The 11,143-nt window shown below is 34.8% G+C and overlaps 1 protein-coding gene across 1 annotated transcript; it reads right to left on the bottom strand.

The window, feature by feature from the left end:
• Nucleotides 1–260: 260 nt before the first annotated feature.
• On the bottom strand, nucleotides 261–8,512 carry LOC131993034 (gamma-aminobutyric acid receptor-associated protein-like 2). The gene is made up of 4 exons (XM_059358739.1): nucleotides 8,294–8,512; nucleotides 6,015–6,070; nucleotides 4,428–4,600; nucleotides 261–497 (listed from the first exon to the last, which is right to left on the bottom strand). Exons 1-4 carry the CDS (start codon nucleotides 8,325–8,327, stop codon nucleotides 407–409), a joined length of 354 nt encoding a protein of 117 aa, XP_059214722.1. The 5' UTR covers nucleotides 8,328–8,512; the 3' UTR covers nucleotides 261–406.
• Nucleotides 8,513–11,143: the final 2,631 nt, after the last annotated feature.

The following is an 11,143-nucleotide window of genomic DNA, read 5'->3' as shown; positions in this document are numbered from 1 at the left end:
AGCATAACTAAAAGCAAAACTCATTCACGCATATCATTTAAAATGTGAAAAAAAAGAAAAAAGAAAAACAAACAAAATCAACCTTCATTCTAAAAACAGTCAAATCACAACAACATCAAACAAATAATAATAATAATAATAATAATCGAAATACACACTATACACAACTGAATCTATGACTCTTTAAAGAACTGGTGCAACATGGGCCAGAACAAACACAGCGGTGCACGCGTTAAAGTCGATCCAGTCAGGTGAGCCGTCGGTCTGTCGTTCTGTTTGCGTTCATGTCTCTGAATCTCTCCGGGGTTTCCCCGCCGTTTCTCCAGGGGCCGGGTGAGGGCGGTGATTAGATGTGGGGGGTCGCGCAGGTAAGGCCGGTCACGAGCGTGGCGTCCTGTTTCTCTTTTTAAAAACCAAAGGTGTTCTCCCCGCTGTAAGCCACGTATAAAAAGCCGTCCTCGTCCTTCTCCTTCTCGTACAGCTGCCCCATCGTGATGCTGCAACGGGAAGAAGACACCGGGTGATTATTGATCAGCTGATTACTGATCAGCTGATAACACATTCACATCAGCCGCTGAACAACCAGTATTGTGTTTGTACCGGATGCCTGATTTATGTTTGTGCCACAGAGCTCCATTGTTGTCAAAAACTATTAAAACACATCAGAGATCCACACTGAACACATACTGTAGTTTATTTATTATTGTTAAACACGCGCACACACACCCTAATTTTGTATATTTGGCTATAAAACTGACCAATCCCACTGAATAAAAGATGATAATTATATATCAATCTGTTGGTCTTGAGTTGCCTAAAAAGGTGTCTAATGTGAGCAGGCTACACAGAGGTGAATGAGGAAAACAAAAGTGAAACAACATCAGAACAGAAGTGACTTTAATACAAGTGTTAGTGCATGCTGGATTTAACCCTGATTGTTTTCAGAGAAGCAAAAGAAGAGGAACTTCTTCTCTATTGGCAGAAAAACCACAAAAGCATTATTTACATAAATAGGAGAATTCATTAATATACCACAAAGAGAGAAGTGGGCCGAGTGAGATTCCCTGAGGGTCCCCAGATCAGTTCTGTGAGCTGACCAAGGACATTTTAAGTGCTGAATTTTAGTACAATTAAGTTACTTTCGTGTTTCTAATTCTATGGTGCATCATACTTATATTCTAATACTTTTAGAGGAAAAAAATGACATCTTACTGCAGCTACAGTAAGAACACTCGAGCACCAAAATGGATTAATCCACGCTGAAAATAGTCCCCAACAAATGCAGTATTTCCCCGTTTGATAAAATCTACAGCCACCAGCTGTTTGAGTAAATTAAAGTCTTATCAAAGAAAAAAAATATATATTTGTGACTTTTTTTCAAGGAACTTTTTTTAAGTTGTTGGTTTTAAGTTATCAGTTAGTTTGCTTATTTACCCGTTTGGCCACATTCAGGGCAAAAAAAAGTATGTCTTGCAGGAATAAAATGCTTAATAATTACCTCCCTAATGAAGCCGTTTCAGACCGTTTTTTGCTCCTGTCACATTTTTCTCACTGTGGCCTAATTTTTTCCTGCAGCTCTGTGTAATTTAGGACAATCATGGCTAAAAGTGGGAACAACTCAAAAATGTCTTTTGTGCCGAATAACACAGTTAGAATGAAAGAAATCGTTAAAATTGAACATTGAACAAGTGTCAGGAATGTTATAAAAAACATTTTCTCCACATATTGTACATATTGAAGTATCGTCATTTTTCCAGCCTCCCCTGTCCTCTCCTCTCTGCTCTGTGTAAACAGCCTCTCCTGTCCTGTCTTCTCCTCTCTGCTCTGTGTAAACAGCCTCTCTTGTCCTCTACTCTCTGCGCTGTGTAAACAGCCTCTCCTGTCCTCTCCTCTCTGCTCTGTGTAAACAGATTTTCAGTGAATATTTGTCACGTGACCGTTGGTCTCAGCAGAATCAATCATGTCTTCATAGTGTCTCTGAGGAGCAGAATTTAATGTTTTTAACAGGATCTGGTTAGTGCAAAAACTTTAAGTTTTGGACACTTTTTAAATGAATAAAGGGATTTTGATGAATCACTTTTTTAAGCTTAAAGACTTGGTCATTTTTCCTAGATTTTCTATTCACCTGATTTGTTCAATGTCTGTCAGAAATGTTAAAATCCAATGCTAAATTCGTATTTAACAGTTTCCAGTTATGATAAATAATGTAATTTTGGCAATTTTTAAAAAGAAATAGTACCTTTTTAAACTTGCTCGCTGATTTGAAAAGGTATGCTTTGCTCACAATAACATAAATTATTTCCCTTTTTTGCTTCAAAAGGCTTCAAAGTGTAAAGATACTTTCCTTCTACACGGCATACGAGTGCCATAAATAAATAAATATATATTCTATCATCTTGTTCAAGCATGATGTTTAAGTGAGTGATGAAATATTAAAATCCAAGACTCCATGTTTTTTATAGCTGCATCATTGCATTAAATGGAAACATCTTACATGTATGAAAGACTAAAGTTTTGGGGGAATGTGTATGAAAATTATACATGACACATTAGTCTTTTACTGTGCTGTCATGTCTTCAAAAACATGTTTAATTTATTATTATTTTTATTTCAAATGTACTGTTTGGCATGTTTTTTTTGTTGCAAAAAAGGACATTTTTTTAGAAATAATGTACTTTTAAAAAAAATTCTCTGCATTTGACAAATGTTTGTTTGGCATGAAAAGCATCAATGTGTAATGACTGGCTTGCTGACAGGTTTGTGAGTTTTTGGATGTAAAACTAAAGCAGAAACTAAAGAATAAAACTTGGTGTAAAACTAACTATAAGTCCAGACACAAACACGAGTTTCTGTGTCATTTCCACGCTGCTGTTTCTCTCCTGAACCTTCATGAAGGCTCCAGATTTGCTCGTCTACAGCAGGAAACGAGTGTAAAGTGCTGCTGGGGGCTCTTGGAGGCCGTATTTCTCTTTATGATGAGGCTAAAAATACAGAGTGAAAGTGCTGAGTAATGACTGAGTGTTCAGAGGGGAGAGCTGGGTGTATGTAGCTCTGATCTCTGGGTGTTGTCAGGATTGTTTCAGTGATGAATCATCTTTAATATTCACTTCTAATAAAACATTAACTCTCCGTGTTTGGAGTTTTTTTTTCAGTCTCAGGTTAATGTTTCCCAGGTGTTTATGTGCTAACTTGAGTGTTTTATCTTATAAAAGGAGCTTTGACACGAGAACACTCACCCATGAAAATGAAATACCTGAGATAAGAAGCCAAACGGGAAATTAAAAAGACTTTATTCAGACTGTGACGGCGTCTGAAATTAAACAAAGTTCCTGTTTATGAAAACCATAAACGTGATTTGACTGAAGTTTTATCTCGACAACTTTTATGAGCATGAAGTCATCGTGTGAGAACCGGCTACTGCCTCAGTCCTGCTACTGACTTTATAATATTAAGAGTTCAGATCAGTCGATTAATCTGTCAATTAATCTGCAGCCAATTTGATGATCGTTTACCTGCTAATTCAGCAAGTTCTCAATAAAAAACAATATCCAAATATTTGCAGGTTCATACTTTTCAAATGTGAAGATTAAAAAGGCATTTTTCCTCATAAATTATATTAAATTAAATTTATTTGGGTTTTGGACAAATTGTCTAGTATGAAAACCACTTTTTAGTTATTTTTCGACTTTTTTTTTTCTACTTTAACATCTTACATGACAAAAATCTAGATTTGTTAAAAAGGAGAATAATTGTTACAGCCCTACATAATTTTATGCTAGATGAGGTTTAACATGGTGATCATCTTGTGAAGTGTTGTATCAATATGATTCAAAATAATGTTTTTATAATGTAAAAGACCCGAGTACTCTTAAAAAGTCTGTTTTTCGACTGCTATTTGTACTTTTCATGAATTTTAATGTAACAAACTATAAAAGTAATGGAATATTTCTGATACAGACCAAATTAAAGATGTTAAAGTCAGAGAAAGAAACTCAACTTTTCCTTAGGAAAATGTTCAACTACTGCCAAATTTGAGAGATAAAGCCTTGAGATTAAATAAAATAAACTTTTTTTTAAGTGACAATGATGTAATTTGTGAGAAAAAAGATCTTCACTCGGGCTGCAAGTAATGATAATTATAGATTAACCAGCTGATTATTTTCTCAATTAATTGATCCATCTTTGCATCAATAAAAATTCAGATATTAGTAAAAATGTGCCTTAACTTCTCACATCCAAAGATTTTTTTATATTGCTTGTTTTGTACAAACAAATATATTTATTCATATGGCAAAAAAGGCGTTTTTTTTCCTTATTTGAATTGTTATTTTGGGGCTTTTTGGTAATTTCCAGACAATCCTTTTAACTTAGTTTTGTTGTCTGAATATATATTCTGTTGTATGTTTATTATCTATTCTGTCTCTGACCTGGACTGAGGCACGGTCTTGTCCACGAACAGGAAGATGGCCTTCTCTGAGGGCAGCTGGATGCGTTTCCTGATGATCCACATGAACTGAGCCACTGTGATGTCAGAGGGGACCAGGTACTTCCTCTTATCGATGTCCACGATCTGTGATCCCGACACTTTCTCCACAATCACCTGAGCAAACACACACACATACACAAATTACATCATTATCACTTCAAAAACAAACAGTACATGGTATTTTATTTAATCCTAAGGTTCTCTCCCTTAAGTTTTCTTCAGTAAAAGTCAGGGTTGTCAAAAGTATCGATACTCAAAAAAGTATCGATACTAAAACGTTGTATCCGGATACAATACTCATTTTCAAAAGTATCGATACCTAGCCAAGGAATGAACACTTAAGTTAAGTTACTGTTATTTTTTTATCAACCTTCTCATGTTGTGCACAGCACACAACCTCAAAATATTGTTCTAATTGTTATTGTTTATTGTATTTATTTATTTTTTGCACTACCTCAGACCTGAAACTTGTTATCATACATATCATACTTTCCTATCTAATACTATCGGTATCGAGTTGAAAATTTTAGTATTGTGACAACCCTAGTAAAAGTTCTGTTTCTTTCTCTGACTTTAAAATCTTTCATTTGGTCTGTATTGCAAATATTCCATTTCTTTTATAGTTTAACAAACTTTTTAAGAGAAGGAATTTACCAAAATATCTCAAATTACGATTCAAATAAGGGAAAAAAAATCTTTTTGTCATATAAATAAATACGTTTGGTTGTACAAAACAAGCAATATAAAAACATATTTGGATGTGAGAAGTTACGGCACATTTTACTATTATCTGAAATGTTATAGATGCAAGATGAATCAATTAATGGAGAAAACAATCTGCAGGTTAATATATAATTAGCATTACTTGCAACCCGAGTGAAGATAATTTTCCCCACAAATTACATCATTATTTATAACTTAAAAACTGTTTATTTTATTTAATCTTAAGGTTCTCTCTCAAATCTGGCAACAGTTGACATTTTTCTTCAGTAAAAGTTCAGTTTCTTTCTCTGGCTTTGATCTGTATTGCAAATATTCCAGTACTTTTATAGTTTGCTCCATTAAAGTTCATGAAAGTACAAATAGCAGTTGAAAAACAGACTTTTTAAGAATCCTCAGGGGTCTTCTACATCATAAAAACATTATTTTGAATCATATGAATACAACACTACACAAGATGATCACCATGTTAAAGCTCATTTAATATCAAATCAAGTAGGGTTGTAACAATTAATCAAAAAATTTGAAAGTAGTAAAAAAAAAAAAAAAAGAGGCAAAAAATAACTAAAAAGTGGTTTTCGTTCTAGATAATTTGTCCAAAACCCAAATATATTTGATTTGATATAGTTTACGAGAAAAAGACCTTTGAATCTTCACAACTGAGAAGCATGAACCAGTAAATATATATATATTTTTTTAATTGAAAAATTGCTGAATGTGCAGGTAATTGATGATCAAATTGGGTGCAGATTCATTGACAGATGAAACACACAGCAGGAATCAGAATAAATCAGCTGCTTAGACTCACCGGGACCCTGTCAGGGTACTTGTTGCGGATTTTGGCTGACTCTATGCATCGATGTTCTGGGGGACAAAAGAAACATCAACATGAATAATTTAAACGTCAGCAGAAATACATTGTTCTCAGCTAAAACGTCTTCTTCAGTAAAAACACCGGAGACAAACGAGTGATGGACACAGATCAATATTTAACAGCTGAGGAGAGACATTCACAGACAGCAGCTGAGGATTAAAACACTCTTAGACCCAAACACTAAAACACCTCGTCAATACGTCACGTAAAGAGGAGGATGAACCTCGTCTATAATACATCAGCACTTTCACTCAAAAAAACAGACCACAGTTACATTTTCTTCAAATTAATTTCATGTACTAAATTGATAAATTGAAAATAACTGACTAAATATTATTTTTAATAACATTAGTTAATTAATTATTATCAAAGTATTTAATTAACAGGAACATTTAAATTAAATATTTTTAATTAAAAATAACAACCATCATTTTTTCACAATTTGATTTAATTTACAAAATTATTAAATTAAAAATAACTGACTAAATAGTATTTGGTTTAATAATATTATTTAATTAATTATGATCAAAATGTTAAATTAACACTTTTAATTAAAAATATCAAACATTTTTCATATTTTTATTATTATCAAGTTTTATTTACAATTCTATAATGATTATATTAATATCAAATAATAATTTAAAAAAATTTAACACCAACAATTTTGATAATAAATTAATCTTTCATTACTTGGGACAATTTTCTCAAGAGTGAGAATTTGTTGCTTTTTTCTGTTTTAAAAGACTGTAATTATACAATAATTTGATTTTTGGGTTGTTGGCTGAATTTAAAAGAAGGTATTTGAAGACGTCATAATCAACTCTTTTTTTACTTATTTTATTGTCATATTCTCAATTTTATTTGTGATTCTTGACTTTTGTAGTATCCTTTTATTATATTGTATGGATCAAGATGCTGAGGCAAATTCCTTGTATGTGACGCAATTGAGATTTTTCACTATTTGTTGTCTATATATCGCTAAACTATTCATTTAAAACTGTATTAATGAAAAAAAAATAACCAACAGGTGCATCAATATTTAATAAAATATTTATTTCTGGAGTAAATAGTTTTACAACTAGTGTTCAGTATGAAACTGTATATCTGGATAAATACCCTCCTCCTTCTACAGGAAGCAGAGGGATTTATGGGTAATGTAGTCTCAGAACTGACACAAACAATAACAGTGTGGTGGAGATATGCCAACTTCCATATTCTTATTAGTTTTATACATTTAAATGTTTAACTATGCGTCAAATTTAAAGACCACAATATTCCTCAACAGAAACATGTAAACTCTGCTCATTAATTTACATATAAACTAAGAAATAAAGCCTGTTTTTAAAGTTTGATAAAGTAGTTGCTACCATTAGTTACCCTGTCAACATGAAGTATATCTGGATTATGAATTTGAAGTAGTTAAAATGTAAGTTGATGCTTCAGTTGAAGATAAATAGATGCAAAGTGTTGTTTGCTCTTTATGTTACTTCATAATTAATTTGACACCTTTGGCAGCTGTAAGTTTAACCTCTAGTAGCTTGGCAGGCAGTTTTTCTCTATTTTAGCGTTACAATTGGTGGATTTATTGATATAAAATCTGAATTAATTAAATAAAATACTCAAATATGGGATGTAGAAGCAGCCTTTAGGCCTCCCAAAACAACTTTTGTTCCGTGTCGGTGACGCCTGTCAGGCCTCCAGGTTGTAACAAGTAGACAAATGTTAAGAAATATACATAATTTATCTTAAAAAACAGACAACAGATCGCATCTTTGACCCCAGCTGCTCGCTGTGACTGATAATGGAGCTTTAGCAGCTTAATGTGTCTCCTCCGTGTCAATATCCACCATCAGCCTCAAACCAGGTCGTCGTCGGGGGTTAAAAAGGAACAAAGACACGATGATCCGTGCACGTACACGGCCCCAACACACCAGGTTAAAAATAAAGACGATAATAATCACTTTTACACCAACTGACATTAATATTAACGGCTATATTTTAATGTTTCGACACAGGTAGCTTAAAAATCTGCAAACAAAAGCCTGAAGGACAGGCCAGCCTGAGTGTCCGACGGGCTTTTTAAAGGGATCGACTCATCTTTAAAGCTTAATTCACGTCCTTAGTAGACTCAATAAATGATTTAACGTCAAAAAATTAAACTGCGTGGCCATTTTTTAAGCGATCATAAACAGCAGAGCCTCCTCCTCCCTTACCCAAGGAGTGATCCTCTTTGAACATCCATTTCATGTTTCCGGGCTCTTTTTTCAGCTCGATGCAGATGTATTATGATAAAATACAACTCGAGGTTTAATAACGAGGGTTTACAATATATTTCGTTACAGTTATCCGTTATATTGTGACCGTTAAAGCGGGCGTACGGGCGGACAGTGCAGCGGCGGATCTGTGAAACAAACAAACAACAATCTGCTCTTCACCATCAGCCTGCTGCTGCCCGGCGGTGACGTCACACTGGACTGTTCCACTCCGGAGGGAGGGGGGGGGGGGCGGCAGGGACAGAAATATCACGATCTGACTTTTTCCACACTTAAATAACTACAAATAGTGACGTTTATCCTTTTGATATGTACAAACTGTGGATTCTATTGTTTCAACTTTACCATTCACGTTTTATATTTATATATATATTATTATATATATATACATTTTACATAGTAAACCTTGACATGGTTCCCCTGTCAGTTACGTTTGGTCCAAACCACTGTGCAGAACATAAACATAACCATATCATGTTGTACAGGCTGTTAACTAACGATTAGTTTCATTTTCGATTAATCTGATTATTTCTAGTCATTCAAGTAACAAAAAAATATTTAAAAATAATCATAAAATTATGAAAAATGGCCATCATAGCATCCTATAGACCAATGTTATTTCCTAATAATGGAAACCGTAGAAAAATAGCAAAAGGGAACTGAGCATATCTACTTAGTACTGCACTTAAGTATAATTTTGAAGTATTTATACATTCCTTGAGTCTTTTCTTTTCATGCCAGTTTCTACTTTTACCCCACTTAATGTATCTGATACAACAAATTAAGGTTTTTGCCCATTTTTTTTATTATTACATAGGATAATTTATTAAAAATTGCACCAGCCAATAATGAATAGTGCAGCATTTTTACTCTTTAAATTACTAAGATAAAGAATCTGAATACTTCCTACATTACTGCAGTATCTTGCTGATAAAAAGCTGCAACTAAGGATTATTTTTTGGATTATTTAATTAAAAACTTGAATAAACTTCAACTTAAAATACCATACAATTAGGGGGGAATAACCAGCAAAACAATTAAATTGTCAGAAATTGACACAAAGAAAACCTACAAGAAAACAGTATTGCAGTTCAGAAGTACTGGCTGTTCTCTGGGTGTTTGTGTGTGTGACAGTGTGGGCACATACACAGAGCTCAGGGGAGGGAGGGGTTCAGAATAGAAGCTCAACAACAAAATTTTGCCCAGTGGGCCCCAAGCAAGTTAATCCATCCATGAACTCTGCAGGACATTTTATTATTTACAAATTTGTAAGGGAATTTGCACCGACGCTCAATTACAGCAAAGGCAGGTTCTGCAGTATTAGAGCATTTTGTGGTCTTATCAAAATATAGTTTAACAAACTTTATTTTTTTGTTTATATTGCTGTTATGATATATTATGTAGTCTGAAGAGTCCACATTTCAGATCTCTGGGCTAAAGAGGAAAATAACCATCCAGATTGTTACCAGCACAAAGTTCAGTCTGTGATGGTATGGGGGGGTGTTAGTGCCCACGGAATCATGTGTAGCTGTCACATCAGTGAAGGCACCATTAATGCTGAAAGGTACAAACATGTTTTGGAGCAATATATGCTGATGCCCAGAGACACAGGTTGTCCAGGGACATCCTGCTTATTTCAGCGAGACGATGCCGAGACACATTTTTCATGGCTTTAAGATTAAGATTAAGATTCCCTTATTAGTGCCACAATGGGGAAATTCAAACTCTGCACTTAACCTATCCTTTCTTTACACACCAGTGAACACAATCTGCAGTGGGTAGCACATTTCTGCGCCCAAGGAGCTGTGTGTGTGTGTGTGTTGGGAGAGGGGATTAGGTGCCTTGGTCAAGGGCACTTCAGGCCCTGACCTCGGTCCTGGGATTCGAACTGGCGATCCTCTGGTTACAAGCCTGATTCCTAACCTCTAGGCCCTGGGCTGCCAAAACACAGTGTAGGAACTAGACTGATTGGTTCCTTAATATTAGCTGGATCTCAGATAAGGCCCCCTCATTGGTGGGATGGTATAGGACAATAATGGCATAAATACCTCTGGACTTTCTCACCTGTCTGCACTCCAAAACTAATGCCTTTGAAAGAATATGGAAACCATTTCTTGACTATATTAATGTAAATATCTCTTCTATTCTGACAAGACCATTTGTATAAAAGTTTTTTATTTCTGTTCTTTCTTTTCTATTCAGCTCCCATTTTATTTCATTGTATTTCACTCTGTACTGCATTATGTACCTGTGACTTTTACCTGAAACCCGCCTGGTTTTTGTTTTTGTGGTGTTATTCCCATCCTGTTGTTGTTTTGTTGTTTTGCCTGGTCCTGTCTTCTGTATGTTTGTTTGTTAAAAATTAATTTAAAAAAAATGAATAAATAAATAAATGAATGTGTGGCACATTATGAAGCTCTGAAGACTGTTGAGACACCGAGGTCGTCTATCAGCAAGAATGTGAAAAAATCTCACTTTAATTTCAACAGTTAGTGTCCCCAGTTGTTAAAAGAAAAGCTGATGTCACACAGTGGTAAACACGCCCCATCGCAACGTTTGGGAACTTGCTGCAGGCATCAAAGAGTGTTTATTTACAATAAACACTAAAGTTTATCAGGAGGACTGGTTGTCCCGGCCTTAACATGGAACATAAAGCTTTAAACAGAAGGCGGTGTGTGTGTGTGTGTGTGTGTGTGTGGGGGGGGGGGGGGGGGGGGGGGGGTTAGTCAGGCTGAACAAACAACTTGTGCACCAAAGTTAAGCCATCAGTGAAAACAAAGAAGCACATTG

Source organism: Centropristis striata, chromosome 2 (assembly GCF_030273125.1).
Source record: "Centropristis striata isolate RG_2023a ecotype Rhode Island chromosome 2, C.striata_1.0, whole genome shotgun sequence".
Lineage (NCBI taxonomy): Eukaryota > Metazoa > Chordata > Actinopteri > Perciformes > Serranidae > Centropristis > Centropristis striata.
The sequence above is the reverse complement of the archived record's forward strand: the minus strand, read 5'-3'. Positions and strand labels throughout refer to the sequence as shown.